Genomic DNA, 14,126 nt, shown 5'->3' with positions numbered 1-14,126 from the left:
ACTTAGTGCCTCTTAAGATTCAGCATTGAAAAATGCTATGACAAAGAAGGATTTCATGAGACTTCTCAGTTGAAAAGAGTGACTCAGTCCTTTGACAAAGATCATATTAAAGGAGTCATCTTCACACTTAAGGTTACTGTTCTCAGTAATATCCAGACAGCTGCAACTGAAGAGAGAGAGAGAGAGAGAGAGAGAGAGAGAGAGAGAAAGCAGACTTAAAGCAGATTAGGGCACACCCTAATTGGAAATTGGCTCATAACAATGTAACCCTGCTTTGTGCCCGCCAAAACTGCGCCAATTCTGACTGAAGTAACAGGTCAGCTCAAATGGATACTATAGGGTAAGGTGTAATTCAATTGGCCACCTGCATGTGGACCGACATGACTGTGCAACTTTCTGTGTATCCCATGGGCCACTGGTCCCTATAAAGCTGCTACACCTCTTAGTCTCGGGGTCCAAGTCCCTGCTCCGCTATGTCGGGCACACTTGGACCCAAGCTCGAGCTTGTAAATAAACCTTCGTGTGTTTGCATCGGTGTCAGCTCCTTGGTGGTTTCTCGGATTCGCAATCTTGGGCACAAGAGATCTGCCTTCAGCTCAGGTCATGATCACAGGGTCTTGGGATTGAGCCCTGCATCTCACTGCATCGCACAACATCATACCCCATCCTGCTCCCTGCTCAGCGGGGAGCCTGCTTCTCCCTCTCTCTCTGCCTCTCCCCCTGCTTATGCTGTCTCTCTCTCTCAAATGAATAAATAAATCTGAAAAAAAAAAAAAAAAAACCTCTGTCTAGCAGATTAATTTTAAGTGTAGTTACTGGCACATGTAACTGACTGGAACCAAACCAATCAAAAGCCTACTAAACTTTTTGAAGAAACTATAATGACAAAGAAACTGCAATCACATTTAAAAAATAAACAAATAAAAGCCAGTGACTTGTTTGGGAGCCTTAAAACAACCTGCAAGCAGGAAATAGATTAAGAAAGGAATGCTTTCTCCAAGATGGGAAAAAGAATGACTTTCATATCTCATATTTGAGCCTCCCTCAAAACTCACTTCATCTGTGGCCAAGAGTATAAATATTGTTATAAGAGGATTTCAAGGTTACATTACTGATTGCTGTATTTTCTTCATATTTTTACCTCTGAATGGGAGCATTTGTTACAGTTTTACTATCATATACTGGGTGAAGGTGAAGAAGTATAGAACCTGTGTTTTTAATTCATTGACAGTGAAGAGCCATATTCAAACCTGGTGAAGACTGTGCTTCACCTGAAAATCCTGGCCTTTTAGGCAGATGTGGTCCTGAATGGGATTTTGGGCTATTTGCTTTGGGGAAGAGATAGCAAGTCTTTGTATGAAAAAGAGTAAAATGGATTATTTGTCTATTAGAAGGGTAGATTCTGGTAGAGACTAACTAGATGCTATCAAATTAATTTATTTACTTTTCTTTCTGAGCATACAAACAAATCCTATTTCCCAGTCCTCTTGGACCTTGTTAGCTAGATGTGTTAGTTCTTACTAAGAGAACATGAATTAAAGTGATGTAACACTTCTCTGTTGAGGCAGTTGAAAGGAATTAAGCTAAATTACGTTTTTTCTTTCTTTATCAATTAGTTGGATGATGCTACGATAACCTTAAAACCACGTATTGATTACAAAGTAGCCTCGGTTCTTCAATGACTATGTGGAGAAGAGTCCCATCCCAGCTCCACTGACAAACATGGGATTATGATGTGAGCAAAAAATAAATTTTTGATGATGTTTAGCTATCAAAATTTTAATAATCCCAGTAACTAGGATTATTTACTCTAGTTTACTAAAGAGTTTTCAGATATGTACACTAAAGTTTATACTATTGATATTTCTGTAATTATTGTTACGCTTTTAATGTAAGTACAATTGTTTTTAGACTTTAAACATAAATGAAAAAAATCTCTATTTAGAATTCACATTAAGTAAAATGATTCCACCTATGCCAACAAAGACACAAGATATATAAGCAAATCTCTTCATTAACACTAACACAGCTCCCAAGTAGCAGTAAGTGAGAATAATCTGCTCTTTAAAACATACTAACTAGTGCTGCAGATCAGTGGAAGAGTACTAGACTTAGAATTCAAGTAAATGGGCTTTAGTGTAAGCTTCATTGCCTTGTTTCCTCTCAACTAGCACAAACGGAGAAACAGGATGAGAAATCCCTACAAGTGGATTTAGACAATGAGGATGTATGTAGTACAAGGGGGGGTTCAAACTTTGTTGAAAACACGAATGAATGAATACATGAATGGATGACAGGCTTCTCACAGAAATATTTCATGGAGATCGAAGATCTGACAATATAAGTGGTTAAGCACATGGACTTGTTGTTTTCCTCAATATGATCTTGAGCAATTTCTTTCATTTCTTTTTTTTTTGGGGGGGGGGGAGGAGGAACAGAAGGAGAGAGAGAGAATCTCAAGCAGATTCCACACCCAGCATAGAGTCTGACAGGGGGCTCAATCTCACAACCGAGACCATAACCTGAGGCAAAATCAAGAGTTGGTCACTTAATTGACTGAGCCATGCAGATGCTTCTATTTAACTTCCTTAAGCCTCAGTTTTCTTACCTATGAAATGAAGATGATATTACAATATACCTCATAGAGTTACTGTAAGATTAAATGAAATCTAATATGTAAAGAACTCTACACAGTACCTGGCCCACAGTAAGCATGTGATAAAAATGTTAGCTGTTAATCACCACCACCTCCACCGTTATCATCATCTGATTCTTGTGAAAGCTCCACTAAATTGGTTTATCTGTTTCATCACTTGAATAATGCAGATATAGATGCCTGACCTATTTGTTATGAGGATCATATGAGATGATGGATGTGACACTCTAAAGAATGTAACACAAATGTAAGGTTACTGTGACATGTTTCTCTGTGTTGGAGAATCACAGTGAGGTTCCACAAGCTTCCACTAAAATGTACTGTGGCAGTCCATTTTCATGAACCCTGCTCCTCTTGTGACCATAAAACTTACGCTGTAAGACAATGGCTGGTCTGTAACTAAGTGCAAAACAAACTGGTTTATAAAGAAGCAAATCTATATGTGTACAGAATAAAATTCATGGTCCCTCTCACTGTTCAAATCAACTGCCCTGAGCTATTTAAAGGTGAAAGGAGGGACACCTAGGTGGTTCAGCAGTTGAGCATCTGCCTTTGGCTCAGGGCGTGATCCCGGATTCCCCAGATCCAGTCCTACATCAGGCTCCTTGCATGGAGCCTGCTTCTCCTCCCTCTGCCTGTCTCTCATGAATAAATAAAAAAAAATCTTTTTTTAAATTTATTTTTTATTTTTATTTATTCATGAGAGACAGAGAGAGAGAGAGAGAGAGAGAGAGGCAGAGACACAGGCAGAGGGAGAAGCAGGCTCCATGCAGGAATCCTGACGTGGGACTTGATCCCAGGTTTCCAGGATCAGGCCCTGGGCTGAAGGCAGTGTTAAACCACTGAGCCGGGATCCCTGGGTGGCGCAGCGGTTTGGCGCCTGCCTTTGGCCCAGGGCGCGATCCTGGAGACCCGGGATCGAGTCCCACGTCGGGCTCCCGGTGCATGGAGCCTGCTTCTCCCTCTGCCTGTGTCTCTGCCTCTCTCTCTCTCTGTGACTATCATAAAAAAAAAAAAAAAAAAAAAAAAAAAAATAAAAAAAAAAAAAATTTAAACCACTGAGCCACCCGGGCTGCCCAATAAATAAAATCTTGAAAAAAAAAAAAAGTTGAAAGGATTTTAGCTTTCAGTAAAAAGCCTTCATGCTACTTAAAAAATGGCAGGCTTTTTTTTTTTTTTTTTTTAGTGGCATCTATTTAAATTTTTTTTTTTTAATTTTAGCACTAGAAGGATTTTGATAAAGTAAGAACTAAATAAGAAGAGAGCAGTGACTCACAGACTCAGATAAGCTACTCATTAATCATTCACTAGGAATGAGTATGTAAAAGAAATAACTCTAAAAGTTTCCAGTAACAAAACAATAAACGAATAAATAATCTGCACAATCCATTCCAAAAAATTCTCATACCTGACAGGTTGCAAATCAAAACCACTGACACCAAAGGCATCTATTCTAATAGGTTTCATCAGCTCCTCTACCGTGGGCAGATCTAAGAGGAAAAAAAGTTAAAATAGCAACCCAAAAAATTATGTTAATTGCTTAGTGTTTCAGTCTCACTATGATTACATTTTTTCTGACAGAGTCAACAAAATGACATATACAATAAATCCAGTTTCCCTCTATAAACTTACTTGTATCAAGAAAATCTCTTTTGATTTACATTTTAAATATGTATATATATATTTGATGTGCCTAACTATATCAATATTAAATATATGTGTATGGGTGTGCCAATACATGTACAAATGTTTGTTAAATATGCATTTAGTTGATCCCAAAATAATGTTCTTTACTGAAAGAATAACTTTAGAATATGCATGAGGAAAAGCATAAAAAATGTGAAAATGTTTAAGTGATTTCCTAATTTGATCGAGGCACACTAAAGGAGGAATTGACATTTTACCCATGTTCAGTTCTAACTTTATAGTTAAACCACTGATTCCCAAATTCCATTTTAACAAACCCTTTAAATTCAGAGACTGAGAAACAATCATTAAAGCCAACTACATTTAAATTATACTAGAAACTGTTCAGAGAAGGTCTCAAATGAACTTTTACCAGATTCCGTAGTAGAGACGTTTTTAGAGGACATTTCACTTTCCTGACGATAATCTTTCACTGAGTTCTTGATATTTTCCACTGCATTACTCTCAGTTCTTTGTTCGTCCACCTCTCCCAAAGAATGGGCTATATGACAATATGCCTGATGTAGAGCTTCAATATCACTATTGCTTTGTCCATAAGAAACACCTGTTGAAATAAATGTAATTTCCAGTATAATCACATGAATACATGAGATACAAAACACTAATATCATTCTTTAATGTGTTTGGAATGGTGAACAAGGCTGGAAGGACAACAGCAACATTACAAAGACAGAGTCAAATACACACCTTGGTAATATGTACCTCAGCTAATACCCATATGATTCTGACACCCAAATCTATGTCTTTTGTCCTTACTTGTTTTCTAAATATTAAATTTTCTAACAGACATTTACACTATTCTATAAGTAAATCAAATGTAACATATCCCCAACTGAATTTATTATATTCCCCAACAAAACTTGTTCTACTACCAGTATCGTAGCTAATGGCATCACTATTCATCTAGTCATCCAAAACAGAAAGCCTGATTTCATTGTTCGCTCTACCTTCCCTATTAACCTCCTCCTCCTCCCACCAACTAATAAATATGTTCTGGAAAAAAGAATTTGAAGATTCTAATGACAAAGATGATCTAAGATTTTGTAAGTATTTTTCTTACTCATTTTGTGCCTTTCATTCCTAACACTGGAATTTTCAAAATTAGAGAAAAAAATAAAAGAATAGAAAAGTGGGGAAAAAAGAAGAGAAATAAGGTAAGTAGTCTCCTCTTCTGTTACTATTCATGATCAATTAATCAACGCTTAAAAATAAAACAGCCGAGATAGCCTTAACTGGAAAGGGATGACTTCTCTGCCTTTTATGCTAAAAAAAGAGGATTCTATGTGGTTATTTTAATATATTATTACAAGTCAAAAGCTCCCTAATGTTTCTATTTTAGGGAGTTGAGAAGTGTCAAATCCTACATTGCAGAGGCAAGGATCTAGTTGTGAAGCAGTACTGCCATCCTGTAAATGCTCCACACAGGTGGCCATAGCACAAAATGGTACCTCCCCAGGGGACAAATGAAAATAAGCAGAAGGCTGGATCTGGCCCCCATTTTTTACAGTTGCCAACCTTTCTAATACAATAAAGTGCAAAGAATTTCAAAAGTGATATCTTTTTAAAAAGATGATCTTTGACAATGTATCACTTTAACTGAGGTTGCTTAATACTTAAACATTATGAAGAAGAAAACAAGACAACCATCTGATGTTTCAGTTCTTAAATCAAGTTCAGATGCTCATTTGAAGATTTTTTAGTGTATTTTTGAAATAGTAAGTAAACTCAATACCGCGCAGTCCATGAGTATTTATACTGTATGCCCTCAAGTTTTTTATTATAATTTCTACCATCAACAGAGGGTTGGTATAACTAACAGTGATAAGAACCATATAGTACTACTGCTTATTGAATCTTTAACAATAAACAAGGCATTATACATTATCTGAGTTGACCAACACAAGAACTCATTTTAAAGATGTGGAAACAGGCTTAGAGATATTAATTGTCCAGTGTCACACAGCTGATAATTGGCAAGGCTGGGAATATGAGTCTAAGGCGATGTGACAAAATGATCATACTTACTATCTTCCAGTAATAACAATCAAATTATCTCAGAGTCAAAAGCATTTAAGAAATAATACCAGAAAATTAAAGCTTTCTATAATTGCTTAAATTATCTTAATAAGAGTTTTTTCATTTAGCAATACCTTCTTTTTCTTATAAACTACAGCGGTAGTTTTCATATTGCATTTTACAAAATCACAGTTTCGCAGAAAATCATGGGTTCTACCAATGCATGATTGAAATTTCATTTTAAATTGTGCTTTAAAATGTAAAAACAGAAATTAATCTGCACATTCAACTGTGCCGTCTATATAACCATATTATTTTGAAAACCATCAGCATGGTAACTTTTGCCTCCTGCTTAATTTTCACGCACATCTTATAAATGAATTTCCTATAATGCATCACTGATTAGAAAAGCTGTAACTCTATATTGGTCTTTTATAAGATTTTGTGTCAGCTTACTAAAAACTGTACATGTGGGTTGACTATCATAGCAATACGTGATATGGACTCAAATAGCAGTAAGACTGAAGAACATGTGTTCAGCACATGCTTTCATTATGGCGAATATTAAACTGGGTAATAACTAAATGAATAACAGAACTTGATGGGAAAATTCTGTTGAAATTTTTTTTACTTTCATAATTATATTTTTATTTTTATTTTTTTATTTTTTTATTTCATAATTATATTTTTAAATGGCAGTAGATGAAACAAGATAGTGGTGACTTTTGGAACAGCAGTGACTAGAAATAAGATCTTGCGTGGACTTTGTGGTTTTGGTCATGCTTTGTTTTTTTGATCTGGTTGTTGGTTACATGGGTGTGTTCAATATATGAAAATTCATCAGGTTGCACTATTATTATACACAAACTTTTCTGTGGGTATATTATGCTTCAATAAAAAAAGTAAGAAGAAATAAAAATAAAATAAAAATAAAATGCAAGCAGATGTTTAGAGTTGGCTAGTGATTTATCATTTCTATTGCTCTTCTGTTTCAAGTCTGGATTAGTTAATTGACTATACTGGTCAATTGAGACCTGCAAAGCTAGTTGATTAAAAAGTTCTCATTTGCAACTGTTTATGCAATAAACCAAGAATATTTTAATGTTATACAACAAAATAAAATATACAAACATAACCGAAATCTGATGGTGATGTAAGAATATAACAAATGCCTAAAACTTCTGATTTTAAAAATTTCAAAAGACCATGCTTGTTCTCATCAACTTTGTAAGTAAATATAACAAATATAAACATTTATATTTATACTGATAAAATAACATACTTCTCTACACAGAGAGTACCATACTGAATTTCATTTGGAAGTAAGCATTCCACTGCCTTAATAATTTGAAAAGGCACTGTCTTGAAGATCTTTATAACCTTTAGAAAAGTCTAGATGGTCCAAGGCATTTTGGAATTTTGGAATGTGCTTTAGCTTTCTCTCACACAGAAGGAACAATGGAAAAGCAAAGTAAGACTGAAATCTCATTTCTCCTACATGTTCCAGATTTAACAGAACATGCTTTGGATGAACACAGAAAATTAATTCATATTCACCTATAGTGTTGTACTTTGTATAACAGCATTCATTAATTTATTAATAACTTTTTATTAAAAATACACTTTATTTGGCCTAACATTGTCACCATTGGCAAATTTAGATTATTTAAGTTGTTAATAATGGTAAAAAAAAAAAAAGTGGGATTTAAAATTTGATTGTTGAGGTACCAACAACTGGCTCAGTTGGTTAAACATCTGACTCTTGATTTCAGCTCAGGTCATGATCTCAGGGTCATGAGATTGAGCCCTGCATTGAGCTCTGTGCTGGTTACAGAGCCTGCTTAAGATTCTCTCTCTCCCTCTCCCTCTCCACCCTCCCTTAATTTTTTTATTGTTGATATAGTTATTATATATTATATATTTATTTCTCTGGAAATAAAGTCAACTAGTCTTAAACTTACATATTTAGAGAATAGTTTTTCACTTTTACCTGTTCCTGTCATTTCATTATCTGCCATTTCTGGTAGGGCTTCAGGCTTAGTTGCTCTATCCTGTTCATCAAGCTTGACCTCTCCAACAGAGTCTAAAGAATCAAGCAGCACCACTTAAAAAAAAAAAAAAAATAGAGGAATATAGAAGTTTGTATGGTTCCTTCAATTTAATATTTTAATCATGTACAAGCTATATAAAAACAAAGATAAATATTCACATATAAAGAGTATATAATCATGTATCTGTAATAAGCATGATTGTATTAACATGCATAACTACGCTTATATACATGCAGAATGCAAAGGGTCTGTGAAAAATAACAAAAAAGAAATATTCTCCCCCTCCAATTTACTGAGGTATAGTTGACAACTGGAAGTTATATATGCAAGATGTACAATTTCATGTTTTCATATATGTACATACTGTGAAATACTGACCACAAACAAACTAATTAACATATCCATTACCTTACCTTTCGGTTAGGTACCTTTTATATATGCATGTGGTGAGAATACTTAAGATTTTCCCTTTTATCAAATTTCAAGTATACAATATTGTTATCTATGACCATATTGTTGTATATTAGATCTCCAGAACTTGTATAACTGAAACTCTGTAGTCCTTAACTAACATCTTCCCAAATCCCCCTCCCCTAGAGTCTGGTAACCATCATTCTACTCTCTTGTTTCTACAAGTTTAACATTTTTAGATTCCACATGTGAGATCATGCATGTGTGAATATGACTAACGCTATCTTGGACATACCTGCCATGACAACTATTTTGTGACTTGAAACCTTCTTGAGCACAGCTGCCATCCAACATTCTCTGCTTTTCCTTAACCACATCTGTTAAGTACACCCTCGAGCATAGCATCTGTAACCTGCCCTGGAGCTAGGACTATGATCTACATCTACTCTTAAACATTCTCCTCTTCATTGGTCCCTCAGCATGTACTACCAGCCTCTAGAGCTCTACAGGCAGGTCCTAAGGAGGTGGGGCTGTAGAGATCTATTCATCTTGCGGTGCACAGAACATGCTTCCACCTATAAGTTCCCTTAATAAACCATTTCTTGTCAAGCTGGACTTGTTAGCCTTTTCCTGCGGACTTAGGACTCCTTTGGCCTTTGAAATTTGATTTGCATATGCCTCCCTTTCACAGAACAAAGTACTATCTGTCTTTCTGCATCTGGCTTATTTCACTTAGCATGATGTCCTCCACAGTGTCCTCCTACAAGTACATTTTCTTTATCATTCATCTGTTGATGGCATTTATGTTGTATTCATATTTTGGCTATTGTAAATAATACTGCAGTGAATGTGGGAGTACAGATATCTCTTCAAAAAATATATCCAGAAGAGGAATCACTAAATCATAAGGCAGTTCCATATTAAATTCTTTTCAGGAATTTCCATATGGTTTTCCATAGTGGCTGCACCCATTTACATTCCATCTACAGTGTAGAAAAAGTTTCCTTCTCTCCATATCCTCATCAACATGGTATTTTTTCTTTTTGATAAATAGCCAATCTGACAGGTAGGAAGGGGATATCTCATTTGACTTGCATTTTCCCGATTAGTGAAGTTAAGCATCTTTACCTGTGTTTGTTGGTCATTAGTGTGTCTTCTTTTGAAAAATGTCGAGGTCTTATGATCACTTTTAACTGAGTTATCCAGTTTTTTTTGCTATTGAGTTGCATGAATTCCTTATATATTTTAGATATTAACTTATCAGAAATATGGCTTACAAATATTTTCTCCCATTTTATAGGTTGCCTTTTCACCCTGTTATTTCCTTTGCTAGACAGCATTTTAGTTTGATGCAATCCCATTTGTCTAATTTTGCTTTTGTTGCCTGTGTTTTGGGGTCACATCTAAAAAATTATTCCCTAGTGCAATGCCAAGTTTTTTCCCCTATTTTTCCTTCTAGTTATTTTACAGTTTCAGGTTTATTATTTAAGCCTTTGATCCATCTTGAGTTGACTTTCATATGTGAGGTGAGATAGGGTCTAATTTCATTTCTCTGCATGTGAATATCTAGTTTTTAAATATCATATACAGGCATAACTCAGAGATACTGCAAAGTTCAATTCCAGACCACTGCAATAAAGCAAAAATTGCAATAAAGCCAGATTAATTTGTTTGGTTTCTCAGTGCATATAAAAGTTATATTTACACTATACTGTATTCTATTAAGTGTGCAATAGCATTACATCTATAATTATGTACATATCTCAGTTTAAAAATACTTTATCGCTAAAAAATACCAACCATCACCTGAACTTTCAGCAAGTTGTAATCTCCTTGCTAGTGGAGTCTTGCCTCAATGTTGATATCTGCTAATTGATTAAGGTGGTGGCTGCTGAAGGTGAGGGTGGCTGTATGAGTTTCTTAAAGTAAGACAATGAAGTTTGCTACATCAACTGACTCTTCCTTTCACAAATGATTTATTTCTATGCAGCATACAATTCTGATAGCATTTTACCCACAGAACTTTCTCAAAATTGGAATTGATCCTCTCAAACCCTGTCACTTGCTTTATCAACTAAGCTTATGTAATATCCTAGATTCTCTGTTGTCATTTCAACAATCTTCATGGTGTCTTCACCAGGAGGAGATACCATCTCAAAAAACCACTTTCTGTGGTTATCCATAAGAGGCAGCTCCTCATCCTTTTAAGTGTGACCATAAGGTTGCAGCTATTCAGTCCTGTCTTCAGGCTCCCCTTCTAGTTCTCTTGCTATTTCTACCACATCTGCACTTACTTCCTCCACTGAAATCCTGAACCTCTCCAAGTCATCCGTGAGGGTTGGAATCAACTCCTTCTAAACTCTTGATATTTTAACCTCTTCCTGTAATCACGAGTGTTCTTAATGACATCCAAAATGGTGAATCCTTTACAGACGGTTTCAATTTGCTTTACCCAGATCCATCAGAATCACCATCTAGCACAATTATAGCCATATAAAATGTATTTCTTAAATAGTAAGACTTGAAAGTCAAAATTACTCTGATCCATGGCCTGCAGAATGATACTGTGTTACAAAACATAGGCAAGAAAACCACATGAATCTCAACATACACTTCTATCAGAACTCTTGGGTGATCAGGTGTATTATGGCCTATCTCAGTTTTCAACATGCCTTTCTCACTAAGTTTAATTATTTCCAGCTTCTGATTTAAAGTGAAAGACATGTGACTCTTCCTATTACTCAAACACTTAGAGCCACTATTAGGTTTTTAACTGGCCTAATTTCAATATTGTTGTACCTTGAGTAATAGGGAGGCCTGAGGAGAGGGAGAAAGATGGGGTAACAGCTTGTCAGTGGAACAGTCAGAACACAACATTTATCAATTAAGTTTGCCATCTTACATGGGCACGGTGCCCCAAAACAGTTACAAGAGTAAAATCAAAGATCACTAATCACAGATCACTATAACAAATATGATGAAAAAGTTTGAAAAATCACAGAATTACCAAATATAACACAGAAACATGAAGTGAGCAGTGCTGTTGGAAAAATGCACTGATAGGCCTGATCAATGCAAGACTGCCACAAACTTTAAATTTGTAAAAAACCCAGTGTCTGTGAAACACAATAAAGCAAAGCACAATAAAACAAGGTATGCTATATTAATATATTATGCTATATATTAAGTATATTACTATACTTTCTTCATTGTATATTTTTGGCTCCCTTGTTGAAGATCAGTTGACCATAGATGTGTAAATTTATTTCTAGGCTATTCTATAGTTTCAATGGTTTTATATGTCTGTTTTTATGCCAATACCATACTGTTCTGATTACTATAGCTTTGTAATATATTTTCAAATCAGGAGAGTGATGCCTCCAGTATTGCTCTTTCTCAAGTTTGTTTGGCTAATAGAGTCTTTGGTAATTCCCCATAAATTTTAAAATTGAATGCCATTGGGACTTTGATGGGGATTATCTTGTAGACTTGTAGACCACTTTAGGTAGTACAGACATTTTAACAGTATTAATTCTTCCAATCCATAAGCACAGGATGTCTTTCCATTTATCTGTGTTTTCTTCAATAGTTTTCTAATTTTCACTGTAAAAGTCTTTCAACCTGTAAATTACACTTTCTACTACCAATTATCTTTGTCTTTTCTTTTTTAGCTTCACTGAGCTATAACTAACAAATAAAATTTTAATATATTTAACGTGGACATGATGATTTACGTATACATTGTGAAGCGATTCCTACAACTGAGTTAATTAATGCATGTATCACCTCTTTTTTTTATGAAAACACTTAAGTTCTAATGTCTCAGTAAGTTTCAATTATATAATAGTCACAACTGTATTCATCATGTTATATAAATTCTCAGACTTTATTTATAACTGAAAGTCTATACCTTTTTACCAACCTCTTCTGATTTTCCCCACCCTTCAGCTTCTGGCAACCATCATTCTATTCTGTTTCTGAGTTCAACTTTTGTTTTTAGATTTTACCTATAAGTGATACTATGCAATATTCATCTTTGTCTTGCTATTTCACTTAGCCAAGTTCATGTATATTGTTGAAAGTATTTCCTTTATTAAAGAGTAATATTCCTCATTATATATGAATATCCCATTAGTATATGTCACATTTTCATTCATCCATTGACAGACATTAGGTTGTTTCCATACCTAGGCTATTATGAATAATGCTGCAATGAAAATGGAAATACAGATATCTGAGATAATGACTGTTTTCTATATATTTCTAATATTATATATGTATATATGTGTATATATATGTATCTCTAAAGATGGCACTGTTGGATCATGTAATAGTTCTATTTTTAATTTCTTGAGGAGTCTTCATACTGTTTCCCATTGTGGCTATACCAGTCTATAATGCCACCAATAGCAGACAAGAGTTCCCTTTACATCCTCACCAGCATTTATCTCTTATCATTTTGATAACAGCTGCCTAGCAGGTATGAGGTGATATTTCACAGTGGTTTTTTGTTTTTTTTGTTGTTGTTTTTTGTTTTTTTTTAAAGATTTCATTTATTTATTCATGAGAGACACACAGAGAGAGACACAGGCAGAGGGAGAAGCAGGCTCCATGCAGGGAGTCTGATGCGGGACTTGATCCCGGGACCCCAGGATCAGGCCCTGAGCTGAAGGCAGGTGCTAAACTGCTGAGCCACCCAGGGATCCCCTCACAGTGGTTTTTAATGTCACTTTCCTGATGATTAGTAAAGTTAAGCATCTTTTTATGTGCCTACTGGTCATTCTTGGCTATTAATTTGTAGGAGTTCCTTGTATGTTTTGGATATTAATCAAGTATCGGATATGTAGTTTGCAAATAATTTCTTTTATTCCACAGAATGCTTCTTAATTTTGCACAGCCCATGCTGTGCAGAAGCTTTTTAGTTTGATGCATTCCCACTGGTTTATTTTTGCTTTTGTTGTCTTGGCTTTTGGTGTGAACTCTAAAAAACTGTCACCAAAGACCAGTATAAAAGAGCTTACCCCATGTTTTCTTCTATGGGTTTAATAGTTTTAGGTCTCATATACAAGTAATTAATCCATTTTGAGTTATTTTGTGTTTGGGGCCAGATAGGGGTCCAGTTCCATCTTTTGCATATGGCTATCCAGTTTTTCAAATACGACTGAAAAAACTATTCCTTTCCTCACTGTGAGCTCTCTGTGCCACTATCAATAACTAATTGGCTATAAATGCAGAGGTTTATTTCTGGATTCTCCACTGATCTTTTTTAAATGCCAATACCATGC

At 35.2% G+C, this 14,126-nt stretch overlaps 1 protein-coding gene across 7 annotated transcripts in view; it reads right to left on the bottom strand.

Moving 5' to 3' along the window:
- Window positions 1-14,126, bottom strand: part of CEP162 (centrosomal protein 162) — a 94,996-nt gene that overhangs the window by 50,882 nt on the left and 29,988 nt on the right. For all 7 annotated transcript variants that reach the window (XM_041771257.1, XM_041771249.1, XM_041771212.1 and 4 more), the window contains 3 exons: window positions 8,370-8,483; window positions 4,716-4,907; window positions 4,065-4,146 (listed from right to left, as the gene is read on the bottom strand). In XM_041771257.1, coding sequence (XP_041627191.1) covers window positions 4,065-4,146; window positions 4,716-4,907; window positions 8,370-8,483 — 388 coding nt within the window. The remainder of the gene's footprint in view (window positions 1-4,064; window positions 4,147-4,715; window positions 4,908-8,369; window positions 8,484-14,126) is intronic.

The sequence above is a fragment of the Vulpes lagopus genome, chromosome 1 (assembly GCF_018345385.1).
Source record: "Vulpes lagopus strain Blue_001 chromosome 1, ASM1834538v1, whole genome shotgun sequence".
Classification (NCBI taxonomy): domain Eukaryota; kingdom Metazoa; phylum Chordata; class Mammalia; order Carnivora; family Canidae; genus Vulpes; species Vulpes lagopus.
Note: the sequence above shows the minus strand (reverse complement) of the source record. Positions and strands in the feature narration are given on the sequence as shown.